The 18698-nt window shown below is 40.1% G+C and overlaps 4 protein-coding genes across 5 annotated transcripts; 3 read left to right on the top strand and 1 right to left on the bottom strand.

Moving 5' to 3' along the window:
* Positions 1-1297: 1297 nt before the first annotated feature.
* On the top strand, positions 1298-4290 carry LOC105693109. 2 transcript variants are annotated; one of them, XM_012412805.3, is made up of 8 exons: positions 1298-1599; positions 1668-1853; positions 1947-2085; positions 2391-2585; positions 2654-2897; positions 2983-3569; positions 3661-3837; positions 3905-4290. In XM_012412805.3, exons 2-8 carry the CDS (start codon positions 1806-1808, stop codon positions 4009-4011), a joined length of 1497 nt encoding a protein of 498 aa, XP_012268228.2. In that variant the 5' UTR covers positions 1298-1599; positions 1668-1805; the 3' UTR covers positions 4012-4290. The 2 variants fall into 2 exon arrangements, with proteins under 2 accessions (XP_012268228.2, XP_048511169.1); XM_048655212.1 differs by lacking the exons at positions 1668-1853; positions 1947-2085 and having other exon boundaries at positions 1300-1455.
* A 145-nt stretch (positions 4291-4435) lies between these two features.
* LOC105693111 lies at positions 4436-6076 on the top strand. Its single transcript, XM_012412810.3, has 5 exons — positions 4436-4923; positions 5004-5265; positions 5342-5549; positions 5616-5745; positions 5830-6076. The coding sequence occupies exons 1-5, from the start codon at positions 4587-4589 to the stop codon at positions 5919-5921; spliced, it is 1029 nt and encodes a 342-aa protein (XP_012268233.2). The 5' UTR covers positions 4436-4586; the 3' UTR covers positions 5922-6076.
* LOC105693114 (transmembrane protein 41B) lies at positions 6070-8870 on the bottom strand. The gene is made up of 5 exons (XM_012412812.3): positions 8521-8870; positions 7959-8082; positions 7758-7886; positions 7476-7674; positions 6070-7402 (listed from the first exon to the last, which is right to left on the bottom strand). Exons 1-5 carry the CDS (start codon positions 8693-8695, stop codon positions 7094-7096), a joined length of 936 nt encoding a protein of 311 aa, XP_012268235.2. The 5' UTR covers positions 8696-8870; the 3' UTR covers positions 6070-7093.
* A 2884-nt stretch (positions 8871-11754) lies between these two features.
* On the top strand, positions 11755-18629 carry LOC105693113. Its single transcript, XM_012412811.3, has 5 exons — positions 11755-12149; positions 14038-14514; positions 14687-14876; positions 16776-16904; positions 17237-18629. Exons 2-5 carry the CDS (start codon positions 14041-14043, stop codon positions 17446-17448), a joined length of 1005 nt encoding a protein of 334 aa, XP_012268234.2. The 5' UTR covers positions 11755-12149; positions 14038-14040; the 3' UTR covers positions 17449-18629.
* Positions 18630-18698: the final 69 nt, after the last annotated feature.

The following is an 18698-nucleotide window of genomic DNA, read 5'->3' on the forward strand; positions in this document are numbered from 1 at the left end:
GATTGCATTTGATAATTACATTAATCTACATCGGTCACCGTTTTTAGCATGCTCTAAACTTCGCCAAAACTAAACCTGTAATATTACATATGTACCTGTGGCGTTTCAACGGTTCCATCGATTTCTAATCGTTATTAATATTTCCCAATAATTATTCCTCCCCCTTCTTTACAGGCACACCGTCATACGCGTTACAAAAAATTGCGTACGTATATAAGTGCGTCAAAGTTGGTGCTTTTTTTTTCCAATTCGGATAAATAATTATGTACCCCATTGTTGTTCATTATATGGAGCACCCATACCTAAACGCATATTTACGAATACCGATCGCAAACACACATTCATAAATGAAAATTAACATAAAAATCGTTTCCACGACGAGACGCGCCTGCGACCACAAATTGACCGTGCGATGCTCGATGCGGGCGGGAAATAGGCAAACAATAATTAATTAATCACCGCGCCCCCATTCAAGTAGTCGTCAATCCATATTTTACTGTACTGCGAGTAGCGAAGATTTGCTGCTACCGCAGTAGCGCAATTAGTTTTTATTTCATTTCTAGTTTTTCCTGATGTTGGATATTTATCACGTATACTTACAGGCATCAGGCATCTTCGGAGACGAAGGTGAGTAAGAGCGTCCGGAAGCTCGAAGCATTTGTGCCTATTTATGGTTCTACTTTCTTGGTTTCTCATTACAGAAGTAAATGTTTTTTCAATCTGCAGATGGCTTGTGTTATTTGAGGCAATAACCGTTCCTCAAACGTCGGACGTTCAGACTTCAGCTCACAGTTAATTACCCCCGTTTATACGAGTACCTATAAGTCATGACTCGTTGATGCGTTGCATGATCAGCTACAACTGAATCATCCGTGACGTCCAAGCCTACGTACCCGGAACAGAGTCAACACCGATACATGCCCATCGAGTTTTCTACAACCTTCAACCTTAAAGAAGAACTTCAACAATGATAATAGGGGAAACAGGTTGTTCATAGGATCGTTATTCGTTATGAAAATTATGTAAGCGTTGAATTCGAAATAAAAATTTCCTCGATTCTGTAATCTGATTTTAAAATATTGAGGATGATCTACCAGGGCAATTAGTATAACCATCGGCGCATAATCCACGATCCTGGTTTGATATAAATGCTTCTGTTATTGCGTCACCTGAGCTATCGCATAATACACAACGCTTGTTATTCCGGATAAACAGAGTCTAATGAGTAAATAAGAAATGGAAAAAAATTGTTCTTGTAAGACGTCGTTAGGTGGTAACACACGGGTATGAAATACATCCGTGGAAGTGTAGTAACAACAGTTGCGATGTACTTCGCGGAGATCGAACGATGTCAATTGCAAGAGCGTTGCAGTGGCTAATTTTGAAAACTTATTCGTCGGGAATAATATGTACGTGAAATATCGACGAAAAATTATCATCGTCCGCTATGACGAGGTAACGGACTTCCACATCCATCGCTAATCGTCGCCGATATGTTACGCCATACCGTCCATATAATATACGATAAGATAAACCTCTCCCTTGATATCACGATAAGATCGACGATTCATGCGAGTGTTATACCGGTACACGTTGTATGTAAGTGTTGAGGTATTTTTACATCCCTAAACTCATGCTATCATTCGTTAACTGACCACTGTCCATAGCGCACTTGTAAACATCGCGTTACATTTCCTACCCTGTAAATGAAGGAAGAACCAAAAGGCTGAGCCTCGAAATCCCCGTATTGCCCCATCAGAGTGAACAGGGGTGTGATTCATAATACCCTTTATAAAAAAATTACGATGCGGCCAGAGAGCTGGAAGACTCTTTCGTTAGCCACCGCGGTACAGGTATAAGTGATAAATAATGGACATTCAAATTGTTAAGAATTTTCTTCAAACGGCGAATAAAAGAAAAAAAAAATACGCATTACTGGCGAACAGGTGCTGAGTGAGAGTGTCTTCTTCGCTCAAGGAATTCTGGCCAGCGAGCAAATCAGCAACGAACCACCTGGGCAGAAGGATACTGACTGGGTGACGATATGCGTTCCCCTATTTTACGCGGCCACGAGAAATATTTCTGGTGCGTTTTGACGGTCCTGTCGTTTCATAAATCTTATCGCTTGTCAAATCACTGATCGATCGAAAGACACGTTTTGGCAATCTGTCATTTTTGTGCTAGAAAAAATTACTCGCGCTATTGGAATTGTCAAAATTATGAGGGGTGTGTTTATTGGTTCAAGTATAATCGAATGAGTCAGTTTTTCCCCATTGTGTAAGCCATCCGACAGTGAGATTTAACCGGGATTGACGGATGGCAGATTGTATGTTGATAAAACTCAGCTGATACGTGTAAAGCTATTCGACATACTTATCAATCATTTATAGAGTCGTGTTGGAGATGGATATTCGGGGGTTACGGAGATCGAATGACAGCCTCCTTAGGGGCTGCTATCATTACCGTTTCTGTCGTCGCCGCGTCCTGCCAAGACGACGTAGTTGGAAATGTAGGCTTCGTTATTCTCGGAGGTGTTGGCATGGGGCTGGTCCGTCTGCAGATGAAACTAATAAAGTCTAACTCAGGTAATTGAACAATGAGTTCAATGTTCAAGTCGCTGTAATTGTTCATTCATTACGTTCTTGTTTTTCAGGGGATTCAGAGTACCCCCTTTGGGGCGCTGGAGTTTTTGGAATCGGTCTCTCATTATGGCCATTGCTGACATGTCTTTTTGTCCGTAGTCTGGGGCCCAGATACACAATGGTGATTTTAGCGGGAATAACTCTACATTCCTTGCCATTGGCAATTTTTGCACACCCAACTGGTAACGGTCGCGTTAAACTGCAAAGAAATCATTCACAGAACCGACATACCGGCGTTACGCCTGCACGACCTCCGTATGTCAAACTTGTGTAGCTGAAATTTGAAAGATTAATTTCAGAGACGGAAAAATTGATTGTTACGCTCATTCTTTCATTTCAGAACAACATCACCCAACACAAATCTAATACAAAAACAGGAAGTCAGATTTGCCTATCAGATGAGCGAGTTGGATTATTATAGAGTTCGACCTTCGTATTACGTCGATGTACTTCCTGGTATCCCTGAGGAATCGGAGTGCGAAAGTGACTGCGAGAAAGAGCGCGAAAATCAGCGCATTATTCCAGAAGTCACAAAAACCAGTTTTGACTCGGAGAAAATAAACGTGCGCCAGTCGATACAAAAAGATGGGAGAAAGAAAAGGTCTCTGGAAATAGAAAGAGCGGAAAGACTAGCAGTTCACGGGCCCAGGATCGAGCCTAAGCCTTTTGTCTATACTCTTTTCGTAGCTACGATCCTTCTGCGGCTCGGTGATGAACTGATCCTAACGATAGCCATTTCTCTATTGCCAATATTCGCCGGCTTTTTTCTACCCGAACTTCGGATACAGGAAAAAGCTTTTCTTATGAGCCTTTGCGGATTTTCCAGAATTTTAGCTGAATTCCCGATTCTTGTGGTTTACAAAGACTCCAAGAAAGCCAAAGTCGGTTTGCTCTTTGGGCCTCTTCTCGCAGCCGTTGGTCTTTACTGTAAATTCATTACAAAACTGCTACATTGCAATTATGATCATAGTTCAATTAATTCATATGCATATGAATATTCATTTTACATCGATTTCAGTTTCGTGGAACTCGGAAAGTCTGGACGCTCTAACGCTTGCCAGTTTTGGTACCGGAATCGGTAGCGGTATAGCTTCAGCGACTTTACAAATCTTCGCGCCGAGAGAATCTCCTAGTGTTTCTGACTTCGCCAATATCGTCATCGGCGTTTTCCTTTTGGGCATTGTACCTCTGGCGAGTAAGTGTGCATATAACATTATTCATATCTCTTCATAATTATATTCTGTCTACAAATCTATTTCAAGGGATCCTGATACTGGGACACGCGATAAAAGGATGTCTTTTACTGGGCGCCGTATTATACGTAGCAGCCGCAATCACCTCGGCATTTAGTCTTCAAAAAACAGTTTGAACAAACGTTAGTGTGTCATTTTGTGTGAAATCGTGAGGCAAAGAAGTGAGAGATTTTTTGAAGTCTATACGTATGCACAATGCGCTTCACGAATGATACTCAAATGCGGGACTCTATAAATTAGAGTTGAAGCAAATGAGATTCAATCATTCGTCTAAATTTAGACTTAATGTCAAATACCTATGCTTGAATATGTGATACTCAATATCAGTCTCATAATTGTAAATGTGATCAATTGAAATGGTGAAAGTTTCAATTGAAAAAGTCTCATATGTATAATTCGAATCTGTTTTTAATCCCTCCAGCTTCAGTGAATCCAGCATTTTGAGCTTCAGACTCCATCTGCTATTAAATTATCAAAGCATTGTTAGCCAACTCCTTGCGTCGTTAAAAAAGGCACCTTTTTTTGTTCTGTCATTAAATCCTAGCGTGTGTGGCTAGTTGTCACTGGGTAATCTTGAATTGACTGGGTGTAGCCAGTGCAACTTGTTGAGTAATGTTCCGAAAGGCTTGTGATTCGTGTTTTTCAACGATTAGTTGAGAATTTTATTTGTCGAAGAAAAGAACTTGTAATCATGGTGAACCTAGACGCATACAAACGTAGCGTTTGCGAAATAAGGCGTTATGCAATTGAGAACAACATTCCAGAAGAAGAAGTAAACAAAGTATTCGAAGAATGTTTTCGTGTTTTGGAAATTACTGAGCTGCAAAAATCTTCCACTTCATCTAGAACACTCTTCAAATATTCCTATGTAGCCACTTTGCTCTCAATAATATGCGCTATTGCATTTTACAATCATCCGCCTACGATGCATTTCCTCATGAGAAACTCGCAGAATTTTATTTATCCAGGAATGTCCTTTTTTCGTCAATTAGCCGTACCAATTTTAACCAGATATCCCTCTCTCACTGGTAAATATCTCAATACCTATCAATAGTTGCCACATCATGATGTACAATTTTTTAATTCTCTATCGATTTGTAATTTATAGAATGGTACGATGAATGGTGTCTTTTGGAGAACCCATACTTCCGAGTAGCAGACATGGATTGCAGGCCATGTAGTTTGGTGAAATCGATTCCAGATTTGACTGGTCGAAATATTTCTTCATCGTGGAACGTAAGCCTAGTATTTACAAGATCTGAATCAATTAAAGAAGTCAACTTGAAGGTCATCTCAATAATGTATGCAAAAAATAAGCATATCTTTGATGAAGATTCAAGCAAAGTATCATCAAATAATAACTCTTACAGGTAGAAAAAAGTGGACACTTGCTAGAACAAATAAATGCAAGGGTAGTAATATTAATTACTTGACTGCAATTTGCAGAGTCATAAACGATGTTGTAACAAAAAGACTGGACTTGCAGCCCACAAGTTCTGAAAATGCTCGTATTATTTGGAGAATAAATCGAATGAAGCCTGGAAGGATAATCCGAAAATTTTTCCCCAAACCAATAGGCACACCAAACTGGTGGGGCCAAAGTGTGGAAAAATTTATCTTCATCGATGAACCAAAGTCTCCAGCACATAGCTTAGTGAGTATTTCAAATACCTTGTTATTATCACAACGAATTTTTTTTTTCTTATATCATGATTTGCAGCCAAATCCAGAATGTAGTAATGTGATATTACAATGCGGGAGTGGAGAACGATTAATACAACTAGTACCAAGTCCAGAATGCCAACAAGACTGTACCTCGTCCACCGTACTATTGACGGCCGGTCAATCACGTAAGATTACACAGAATTCATCCTCTCAACTGTTAAAAGACATCTGATAGCAATATTTTAATCAGATCTATTTTCGTTTTCAAGTATGGTATAACTGGTGGTACTGGCGCCCAGTTAGTTTGCCAGCAACAAACTCTACATCGATTTTCATAAGCTACCTCACATCTTTTTGCTGAAACTGCTTTTGAATATAAGTAACGAGACATAGGTACCTTGATATGTATAAATAGAGGAGCAAAGTCGGTTGCATAATTTCGATTTAAAATTCATGAACCATGAAAAAAAAATGATGTATATAAAATTGTTTATAAAAAGAATGATTTATACCTTTCATCTTATTTTTATTCAACACAAGAACAATACATTATCCTATCACCACATGCACATTCCAACCGCGACGTATTTACAAATATATCAAGATCAACGGAGATTTAAATATAACGTGTAGTCTATAATAATACGTTGTTTCTGGTGCGGAATTTCAACTGCAATGAGTAACGACCCGTAACGCGAGATCAATCGATTAGAATGAACCTCTGAATAAGTGGTTTTCATCCAAGAAAAATCATTCAATCGGAAAATTATTCGCTACGTAAATGGGAATTGCAGATAATGAATGATAGCATACGATCAACTCCGCTTAGTGGCTAATACAAAATTCAACACTAAATGAACACTAACTTCAATTCTTTTAACTGGTCGAGCTTTATTAGAATACATTATAGATCTTCTGTTAAACAGAATAATGCACGATCAGACCATGTGATACTGACTCAGTCAGTGAATAGCTCACCCTTTGCAATAACTTAAAGACTATCTATTTAATAAATAATAACTTTCTACATCGCACTTATGTGCTCGTTAAAAGAATTAATACAACAAGACGCGATTCAATAGGGGTCCCAATTTCATAGAAAAAAACGTTCAACTGAACTGCAAACCATTCGTAAATTAATGGAAATGAAAGATCATACGAAATGATACGGCAATGACTTGGTAGGAAAGAAAATATGAATTATAAACGGTTTAGTAATGTGAGATTCTTGCTGAACGGTAGGCAAGATATGGCAACAAGCCATTGGTTTAAGTGAAGATAACACTGAGATACCAGCACGTGATTCTTATAAGAATAAAACAAACAACAGATTGTGACACAAAAGCTCGTTGATATAGAGCAACAAAATCGTTTAGCAAGAGTATCGAATAACATCATATTTGTCAGATGCCTGAGATGAATCTCTAAGTTTTTGATGACGTGGGAGGGCTAGAAATTTTGACTAACTATTTGAGTTTGTATAATTAATTATGTAATAATATAGGAATGCATATTAAAAAAAATTTCTCTAACTTAGTCAAACTTCTGTCTAAACTTCTGCTTCAGTAAAACCGGTACTAAAGACAAAAGCGCAAAGAAACAAAGTATGACCATACTGCCCCAAGAAAAGGCATCCCTAGATGAGGTTAATTTGTGTAAAGTCTGACCTGCTTGTATAGCAACGAACGATGGTGGAGCAACGCCAAAAAATGTGCCTATCGTAAATGGCATCATAGGTACACCAATTACTGGACTGGCCAAATTTATGAACCAATTTGGTAGAAGCGGTGTCATTCTCAGGAAAAGCATGTAACTCAATAGATTATCTTGATGTTTGGTGACCTGGAATGAATCAGAAAGCCCAAAAGATCCATGAAATTGAACACATCTCAATCTATCACGATTTAAAACTTACGGTAACTGCCCACTCATTTGCTTTCTCAGGAAAATATTTGTACAATAATCTTGTACCCAATATAGAAGAGAGAAGGTAACACAGAGTTGCTCCAATAGCGCTGCAACTACAGACTAGTATCAATGCCAGTGGGAACGGAAACAAAAATCCGGAAAGAATAGAAAGAAATATTGATCCTGGGATGGCAAATGTCTGCAAACTAGTAGAGGAAAATCCATGTAAGGAAATCACCTATTTAAGTTGACACAATTAACTTGATTGACTTCTTTTAGTAAAGGATACAAAATGTATGTAATGAAGAGACCAGCTAGTACTTGGAAGTAGTATTTTTCCTTGTACCTATCCAGAAGTCTACCAAGACTTTTGGCATCTTCAATGTCAAAAGGTAGCTTCAAATCTTGTTTCTCATCCCTAAAATTATGGGAAACCTTATCACCTATGGATATGGGAAATCAATGATAGAATTGAAAAGTCTCCACTCACTCTGCTAATTCTGGAAAACTCGTGTACACATAAAATAAGGCCACTAGAGAGGTGAAAAATATTAAACCAACGGTGAATATTGCTTTCCTTGTAGATGTCGCATTATCCAAATTGTTACGTGATACTGAAACAAAACCAAACCAGTTAGGAGACTGATACTCACCTCTCGACTCAGCAATTCTGAAGGGAGCAAATTCATAACCTTATTAATAACACTTTATGAATTTAAATGTCTCCATTGGACCACGTAACCATGTGTCTGCACACGTGTTCTGACCCATCAAAATGACTTTTAATTATTGGTTACATTTTGATAGACTGTAGGTTATGTTTGTGAAACATGAAAATTCAGTACAATCTCTGAGAAGTTAGTGGAAGTGTAGCTCAAGTTTGGACCAAAAATTTCCTAAGGTTTTGAGTTCAAGCTATGAAAATCTGAATAATTATAAATGAAAATATTTGAATCTGGTCAAAGGTTACGACAAGACTATCATGTTATTTTATCTAACGAATTGAGGAATCATACAATTTGACACATGAAATTCTTTTTACAAATACTCACACGACTTTGCGTTAGCTTTGGCACTCATTCTATGTTTTAAATCAGTAGAAACAAAATTTTCAAAATCAAACTTCCTTGTCAGTGAATCGTCTGGGATTTCAATGACGATATAAGTTGTTAGACCTGTCGTCCGCACAGTGATTAGGGAGCCACTGTCGTTGCGCGCGCTGGGCATTGTTGTATTAACAATGAGGAATTACGAATTCAAATTGATATCACCGCGTCCTTATTAACATGCTGTACCCCGAAACTGCAATTACTTTGATATTCAAAAGTAGTGTGACCAGGACATACGATCACCAACTAAAATATCATTACGTAACGAAGGAATTACTGATACTACGCAACTATCGTTTTAGGAAGCGACTAACAATCGTATAGTCTATATTTATGTGTTGCAGGTTTATTTACATACCCATATGACCCGAGATTACGACGTTATCAGTTCGATACTTTATACATACTAACATTAGGTCAAAAAAATCACGCGCACGTGCATTCACGATTGCTCAAGCATTTTCATTTCAATTATAAATCCAACCACATATCTCTGCATGCACATACATATACACACCACGTAATGCTCACGTATAATACCACAGGGTGTTATTACAGCAAATTGTTTATAAGGGCCTGGAATTGCGTGACTAATTGTCTGGATTAATCCTAATCAGCAAACTTAAAGTATATGTGTAGCTCATGTAGTCAACACATAGAATCCAGCAACATACGTAGTTAGGCTTTCACAAGGAGGATCATGATAGAAGACGCTCGAAAGACTAATTTATCGAACTTACAATTTAGTTCATCTTTAGTCCAACCAGTCAATTGTTTTCTCACAAGTGTTTTAACGAGGAACAATTAAACTGACATGTCTTGAGTAATTGTCATGGCGTTAAACTTTGACCTTCTCTGACTCGACGTGTTATACTCAGAAAATTTTTAGGAATCTTACCCTTTCAGCCCACGAACATATTGCTTCAATTTCCTGTATTCCCAGAAATGAAAATATTATTTTATCGCTCGGCAATCAATCATCGATTCATCGATGAATGTTTAAAGAACTCCAGCCCGCAACAGCAGCTGCAGAATAGTATAACGCGTTCATGGGACATTATAAAACGCAAGAAGAGAAAAATAAGAATATTAGAGGATGGAATGGTTAACCGTCTAACGACCTGGCGTTTCCTGATCGTGAGATTCTTCTAAAGTGTAAAAGTAAAAGCTTATTCAAAAGCGGAAAAGTCTTTCACGTTCCATACAAATTCATCGTCGGAGTGTAGCGGAGTGAAGTGAAGTGGAGCGGAGTGGAGTGGAGCAGCTTCCGCCCGGGATATATTTTGGGAGTCCGGCGGGTTTTTTTTATCGGAATTATGAAGAATATTTGTTCTATTTCGGTACTTCCTTTTCTTCCAGCACCGCCTCAGCCCGCGTGCCGCACCCTCCCTTCGCTCCTGCTTCCCATCCAACTTCCATGAGATCCATGTTTCAAAGACGAAAATCTCTATATAGTCACATATCCCTCAGCGTGGGAAACGATCTCATCACACAATTAACTACCAAACACCGGTCGGCGATCAATCCTTTCATGACCTCAGTAACTCGAACTATGAAAGCATCGTAAGGTAATCAGGTTCGCAATAACGGACTTGGCTATTAGATACCGTAACAGACCACATGCAGTTTTCGGGAGGTAAAAGGTTTTAGAATAATTAACCCTCCGCAGGGTTCTTGTTCTTGGTGTATGCAGCCAGTGTACGTTGGGTTCTGTGTTTTGGTAAAGAGTGCGTGTATAGTGGTAGGAAACATCCGAGTAGCTCAATGACGGAGGAAATCCAGATGCTGTGGTTTACGTACACGGCGTACGCGTACCCGAAGTCTCAGAATAGTATAGTAGGGATATCCTGCCGCCTGGAAGACGATGTTGAATCGTACAAGGGGCAAAAGGGAGGCGGGGAAACAGGAAAGAGAAAATCCTGAAAGCAATGTTTTAGCTACATCCCAGCCTCCCGCGATACGTCTACTTTGCACCACATGCCAACAATCTATGATAGAAGATGCTCTCGAATATTTCGGATCTCCAGACGAGACGGTTCCGTTTTCAGGAATTCTGTAGGAACGCAATTGAAGTTAAACTTCTGAAGAATTTGATGCGATGCAATCGTAATCACCTTTCTTGTTTCGAAAATACTATATACTTTGGCAGTCTTCATGATCGGCAAGTGTATTAAACGGGCGTGTTGAAATAGAAGTTTTCCAAAAATATTTAGTTTTACTTTTCGCTCCTTGGACCATCGTCAAATAAACAAATTCGTATGCCAAGAATTGTTTTGAACAACTCTGCTACACTCTCTGCAAACAATATATATGAAATACAAGTGTGTACGTATGCATGTGTAATGTATACGTCAAGAGATAGAGAGAGTGCAGAATTACAACGCGAAAATACAAGTTGAGAAGTTGATAGGTACAATACTGAAAAACGAATAAATTTCGTCACATTATAGACGCAATCTTAAAGGGTTGTTGCTCGACCTTCGTCCCGCTAGACTCCCGAGAGTAATCTTTTATCTCCATTGGACTAGGACTACGATACAAACAGTTGTATACGACAGCTGATAACGTTATTTACTACGAACCGAGAAATTCATACCGTGTCAGACTTCTAGGGGCAAATTTTCGGAGCAGACCTATCGTCCCGGGTAAAAAATGACCGTCAAGCGACCAATGATTGGTTTTTTCCTCTCTTCGCAATTTATAAAATAGATTATCCCAGAATCTTTTTCAAATACGGTTCTGGATCCAAAAATGCTTCTGAATCTCTGCTCTGAGGGAGAGACGTGCTCTCTCTCTTTCTCTCCCTGATTCTTGTCGTCTTTTTCTTTCTCCCTCTTTTTAATCTCCCTCTCTTTTACTCTCCCGACACTGGATGCGAAGGTTTTCTCCTCCGTAGCTGAACCGGGGCTTTTAGTCGTGGGCGGAAATTGGTTGAACCCGTCAAACTAGTCGCCTTGCAGCGGTGCCAGAGGATTGCTGTGAGACTCGAGTCGAGTCGAGTCAGTACCGAGTCAGTCGACTTGACTCCAGCCACCCAGCCCTCAGAGTAGTGCGAGAGGGAGGCTCTCGTTTGAACGCTCCTCGTATTCCCTCTTCATCTCCCTCTTTCACCTTCCAAACTACGTTTAAGATAGCATCTCTCCTCGTCTCTCCGCTTGCATTGCCTTTCACCCAGCAACAACACCTGCAATTATTTATTCTTTAAGCCTTATAAATTCACGGTATTTTAAACGAACTTCAACAACCTTCCATGAAACTGCGAAGTTTTTGGTTTTTCGCTCAAAACCGTGACGAAGGTGCGCGCGTGCTTTGCAGATCCAGTGCTTGCACCTATTATTCTTCTTCAGTGCTTGTGCGTTGCGTTATTTAAACGCGTGTTCAAAGAGTGTTTTACTCTGAGATTTCGTTGTTAAGCGGCCGGACGTACGAAACGAGGTTTTAATCATTGATGGTTGTGAAGTGGTAGTGCTTTGAGTGTGATTTAAAAAAATAATTATCACCTAAAATCGTGCTTTGGAGTATTTGGAGCCCAATAGTTACATCATGACAGACCGGACACCACTGAAAACAGCGTAAGTATATTATACCTGCGCCTATACATCGTCTCGGCGTGTATATAAAAATACCTATGGTATAGGTATATCGAAATGCGTGATCTATAGATCCATAGTGTACGTAAAGCACTGTATTTTCAGGAAAGAAAAAGAAGCGCCGCGTCACACATTCCCGCGTAATATTTATAATTTTCATATATCGCACGTACACCCTATCAAAATATATGCATGAGTGATAAAATCTGTATGTATTGAGAAATAAACGATTACTTTTATAGATTTTATTACAGCCGTGTACATTACCTACGCATAATACAGCGAAATATTTTTCACAAATTTTTCAATCTCCGTACATCCACGCAAAATGTGTATTACACGCCGTGGCGTGAAGGAGCGCAAAGACGCGTAATTGAGGTAATCAAAAATAATAAAAACGCGACGGTCGTTACAGTCGCCGGTATAAGACTCGAATGGTTCTTGATATCGCGGCTGTATATCAAAGACATCAAAACGGAGATCGACGACGCCTTAGTTGAGAATTCGTTATATGTCTCTGGACGACTGCATTGGTATAACATTACTATTCTATCACTAGATAGTTATGTCGGTAATTTCAATGAACTTCTACGAAACGCGATATCCCCGATTTCCTCACAATAATTATCTTACGCATTTTATACATTGGATTTACACGCGCTTATATACTGCAGCTGCAGCACCACACTGCAGCGTTTCGAATCTCCTTACTTATACGTTGCACAGGTAAACCGAGGACTACAGAATAAATTATAATGTTGTATTCTGATTGTGAATAAATAAAAAGAAAGAGGAAAAAATTAAATTAATTTTTTTTAAAACCCCTCTTGATTACGTATGGGCGCCCGCGCCCTCCGAAGTATGACACGAGATGCTAGCGCAATTCTAAGTAGCTAAAGAGAAACTGACCAGCCATATATGGCTCGCTAATATATCGGTATACAAACTATACATACACGATGATATTATTTAATAGTGCATGTATGCAAGCGATAAATAAATAATTTCCTGAATGCGTGCCTGAATTCGGCTTTGCGGTATAGTTGATGAAATGAAACGAGAGCTGTGTGACTAATAAATTTCACCAGGCGAATCGAGAGTTGTCGTTAAAATTCAAACTCTATGGTATATTATTATTGAGCAGGAGCGAAATCCTCCGTGGAAATTCATCGTGCAACTACTCAAACTAATAAGAGCCCAACCGCCCCATTTCCGGTTCGGAAACGACGTAATTACGGCTACATCCGCGATGAAATCGGTCCTTGAAGGACGGAATGAAAACACAGAAGAGCTGAAATGAGACGGAAAATTTAGCGGGGAATCAAGACCATTAACCCTGGACAGACGATTGTTACAATTGAATAGCATTCCACATAGTAACATATACAACACTGACAATCAAAATCCAACCGATCCAAATGCGTTAAATATTGTTGTGATGGTTCTCTAAATTTAACCAGATGATAGATATACATCTCGGAGAAAGTACAAGTTCCCATTCCTCAAAGATCCATTGAACCCGGAAAAAAAAAAACGTAATTGCGATACATTTCGATAAGTCATTTGTCGTTTACGTCCCGTTAAATATAAATAGTTAATACCGCGAACAAGGCCGTGTCCGAAGTCTTGTTTTAAATTCAGGATGCGTTTTATCGGCGCGGTAACTTATCCTTGATTGTGAGTATGCGCTTGTATCGTTCTTTCGTACGATCATATTTCGCACCGCGTTACTCGAAGATGTATTCGCATACACATTTGTGCGTATGCGACTGCCAGAGAAACCACCGGAAGTATCATTATACAATTTTATACCTGCAATTATTCTCGCAACAACATTGAATGACCCCGTTCCTCCACCTTTTCTTTGCAGGTGATGCTGGGAGGCGGTGCGAGTGTGTTCCTTGCGGTGACCCTGGCAATATTTGGGGCGTTGAAAACGGAGATATCCGGAGAGCCGATCTGCCAGCCGGGGTTGAATTATTGGGAACCAAAAACCGGGCGTTGTTTACCCTGCACAAAATGTGCTCCAGAGGTCACGTTGCAACCGTGCGCGGTACACCAGGATGCTCTGTGCGGTCCACTGCGTGCTTTAAAGCTAGATTGGTCCTGGTTGCCGTCGAGGGAGAGTCAAGAAGTGAACGGGGAAGTCGGTGCAGCAGGTGCAGCCAAAATGATTTGGAGGTTTCCAGAAGTCAGTACAGGAAGGCGAGATGACGCTGGAAGAAGATCGGCATCCACACCTTTCCGGTCCAGCCACGGCCGACCAGAAGAAGAGGTCCCGATCGACGAGGATGAAGTCGTCGAAGAGACCGTGCAAGAGGAGAGTTTCGAGAGCAGAGAAGACTCGGTGAGCTCATTTCTCCTTCGTTCCTTCGTATCTGCAATTTTGATGTAATCGAATGACGAATGAACTTTGCTAATTCCGAAGAGAGCTGATCAACCGCCTTTTAGATGTTGATAAATGGACGGTGGCTAACAATTTTTTCTTTCTTTATTTTTTTTCTTTCTCTTCTTCGCAGCGTGAACAGAGAGTTTATTCTCCTCATGAAAGGAGAAAGGCAAAAGACGACGCCGAGATCCCATGGGACTGGCAGACTGGTGCCCTGGTCTTGGCAGTCTGTGCTTGCGTTGTATTCTTCCTCGTAGCCGGTTGCTCCGCACTCGTCTACGCGAGGCAGTGGCGACGTATGAAGAGAAACTTCGAGCCAGGTAGGGTCGTAGGAACCAAATTCAACTGGAAATGGAATTAAAAGATCATAGAGACGAATCGTTTAATGATCACCGAATAACCCCTCACTTTATTCTCAACGAACTTATTTCTGATAAAATCTCAAAGAGATGGTATAGCCGATTCGAACGTCGCTTATTTAAAATGCAAGAAGGGATTTTCATTAGAGAGCTGATCACGGATTCGCCTCACCTTGGCTCGACCTACCGCGCCCGGATGTGACGTAGCAGCATCTTACACTACTATAATATACTATAATAACACACGACACTTCACGCTGCGCTATACAATGAGACCCTGTATATGTCCAACGAAAACCAAGCTCACCCTTTCACACCGGCGTCATGATCTCGATGCAGGGCTACGTGGCCCCCGAGCCTTGCAGCCCACACCGGTTGAATATAATGAATTTAAAACAGCTAAATTTTCGGTATCCTCATCGCAGCGGTATAATAAACGTTCACACGTAACTGAGAAAAAAGAAAAGGGGAAAATGAAGAAACGACGAATTTTTCCTCACAACGCATTTTATACCGAAAACAAATGTTACGACAGAATTGCGGATTCATGTAGCTAATAAAATTATTATATAGTCATGGAGAGGCCGGAAGCTTAGGACGTGGGTGTTGATATTTCACGGGTGTATCGAGTGCATGAAATATAAAAAGAGAGACCGTTTAAGCTTTTGAATTATAGATGCGGCTACCGCAATGACTTCGGTACGACCGAAGGCTCCGAGGCAACGACGACGACGTTGAACGTATATAAAAATTGAATCGTTTAAACGCGTGTCAGTCGCTCAATGTGGCGCAACAATCCGCTCCATCATTAAGTAATTCTACATTCCACCTCGATATTTATTCGCGTACACACACCGGCTTCGGTTGCCGGCTATGAATGAATATGTAAAGTCGCATAGCGGTCGAAACACATTTCACGTGGCACGTATCAGATGATGCGGCCCGGCCTCACTGCGGTAAAAGTAGCCGAAGGACTCTTGCAATTCGATTGTACCGTACATGCATGTACAACTGTCGACTACCAAAAAAACGACGTTGACAACAGATACGAAGAAGCGGTATTTTTCTTCGTATTTTATCCAAGACCCTTTCTCGTTTACCACGATTTCCAACGACGCCCATGTTCTGCATAAAAGTATCGGCGTCGCAGCTCCAGCATATGTATAATTTCGCTGAAACGATACCGTACTTGCTTTTATCTGATCCTGAAGTAGCGACGTGTGAAAAAAAAAGTTAGAAAAATAATAACTATACCAAAGTATTAGCCAAAGAACGCCGCACTTCCTTTCTGAAATGAGATTCAAGGGGGATAGAATTATATGAGTAGTGAAAGAAGAACTAAAATAAAAAACGGCAATGGCTGAATTACTTTTGGCCACCCGCGATTCCGAAGTGAAACGAACATTCATTAGCCCCGGCCTCAACGTCGCGTTGGGTCCGATTGATGGTCCGGTGGTCAACCTATTTTCCAAGAGGAAACGCGACCTGACTTTTTTATTCGACGGGCATTATATTTAATAGGGAACTGCCGTTGTAACAACGATATGAAATAATCGAAGAATTGAGTTTAAAAATTTGATCCTTTGACGCATCGTGGCCAAGGTGATTTTAAAAATTTAATCAGTCACCCTCCGAAGGCATGATTACCACTAAGTACACTCTACGCTGTAGGAATCGTTGCGGTCGGATTGAATAAATGAGACACAAAAAGTATCGGCGCCAATTCGTCTGCGGCAATTAAATTTTCGAAGCTTATATATTATTGGATCAGCGTTCAAAATAGTTTCGCGGTGAACGATAGAATACGGATGATTTGTTAGGATGAGTTTTCAGATTTTCTTCTTCTTTCAAATGTTGCAGCGGGTCTGGAGGAAATCTCGGCGAGATTGAATCTGATGGTGAAAGCCGAACTGGCCGAATTAACTGCGGGAGCACCTATGAGCCCCGGTGATCCTGAAACCAGGTGCCAATACTTGGAAAAACTTCTTGGTAAGTCTATTAAGGACAGAGAATATGAACCCAATGCAGCTTGAAATCGATAATACACTTTCCAATAGCGCTCATATCTGCAGCAGCATAATTATGAATGAATCAATGAAAACGACGTTCAACGATAACAACAGCTATACAACATTTAACACACGTGGCACATGACACGATTGTTCGTCGCTCACGTGTGCATATTATGCATCCATATGGATATATCCTATACAAATATTATTTCCAATCCGCGTCCGGGGTACCCGTAAGAGGATTAGTTGTATAGCAATTGTAGGAGGTATATATTAAAATTGTCGGCATTGATTGGGACACGGTTTCAGACCGGAAGCGGGAAACGCCGGTCGTAGCTGGGTGGCGCGATCACGATGAAGGAGGCAGGGGAAACCTCTACATCGAGGAAACACCCGGAGGACCTAGCGGGGGTCGAGAGACGGGAAGGATGACATCCACACCGCGTACTAGAAGGGCGCAAATAGCGCAGATACATCGTAACATCGAGAGTATCCTAAGCCACAAAGCTAATCGCTCCTAAATGAAGAATTCTACTATTAAAATACCAATGGTATTAGGAATTACAATGAATTGATAAAAATACAGACTCAACTGCTGCTGCTGAGAGGTCGCGAGCTTTGAAACGTTGCGTGTAAACGTATGCACGGGTATATGTCAACGTTCCATACGAAGTTGAGCGAATTCAAAATTTACCGCTGACGCAGTCTGTTTCGATACCAAAATTAACAAAATGTACAATTGACCGGATTTTATCCAGCGACAAATCGCGTGGTTGGAATAAGAAAATAAAATATAATGAATCAAAAAAATAAATAATGATGCGATACGAAAGGTTCAATTTTACTAAGATTACGCAATATATTTTTTCGATTGAACATTTATTTATTTCAAGGATCGTTCTTTTTTTATCATTACTATTATTGTTAGTTTAATTTATTTTTAATTTCTTATACCAATATATAGTGATCGCGGTACGAAAATGCTCAAATTTCGTTTTCTACAGCGAAATTATGTAACGCAAAAAATTGTGCCGCGCGCAAAATTGGCGTACCGACTATAAATATAGGCTTGAGAATGACGAAGTTTGTTCTCAAATTAATTAGAACTCAAAACACGATCACGAGATGAGTAATAGTTTTATGTATATTGTATACGAGCATCGTCGACGAAGCGAGTATGTTTTATTTGAAATTAAAGAATTCAGAGCAGTTAGCAAACTCTCATTGATTAGAGTAAGGGAGACGTCTGAGGCAGAACGGGGAAGCTAACGAACAAGAAGAGTTATCGTGATTTCGACATCACACCATAGATATATTGAATATATCTATGATTACTTTGTTTGTCTGTTGCTTTGACCAATTAATCCAGGCTCGTAACAACAGTGGGCTGTCCGATAGAAATGATATTATTTTTCCCCCCGAGGGCAGAATGGAGCACCTGAACAAATTTTTTGAAATTAACGAAATGATAGCACGTAATCAGAGAAAAAACCGGGTAGAACGGAGCCCTGGCTGCCCTATGCTGCCCCAATGGATAGGCTTTTTCAATTCTTGGATTACCCCATTTTGTCCCGTATACCCCGTTCCCCCCGGGTCCCTCCTACCTATACTCATAGAACTCACTATTTATTTGATAGTTTTAAAACATCATGTAATATAAACGCTCTGTATCATTAACGAATAAAATAATGACAAAAATCAACAGGCATAATCAAATATTTTCATTATCACTCGCACAAATTTGAAAGTTTTTTTGCAGTCATCCTATTTT

This window comes from Athalia rosae, chromosome 5, assembly GCF_917208135.1.
Source record: "Athalia rosae chromosome 5, iyAthRosa1.1, whole genome shotgun sequence".
Classification (NCBI taxonomy): Eukaryota; Metazoa; Arthropoda; class Insecta; order Hymenoptera; family Athaliidae; genus Athalia; species Athalia rosae.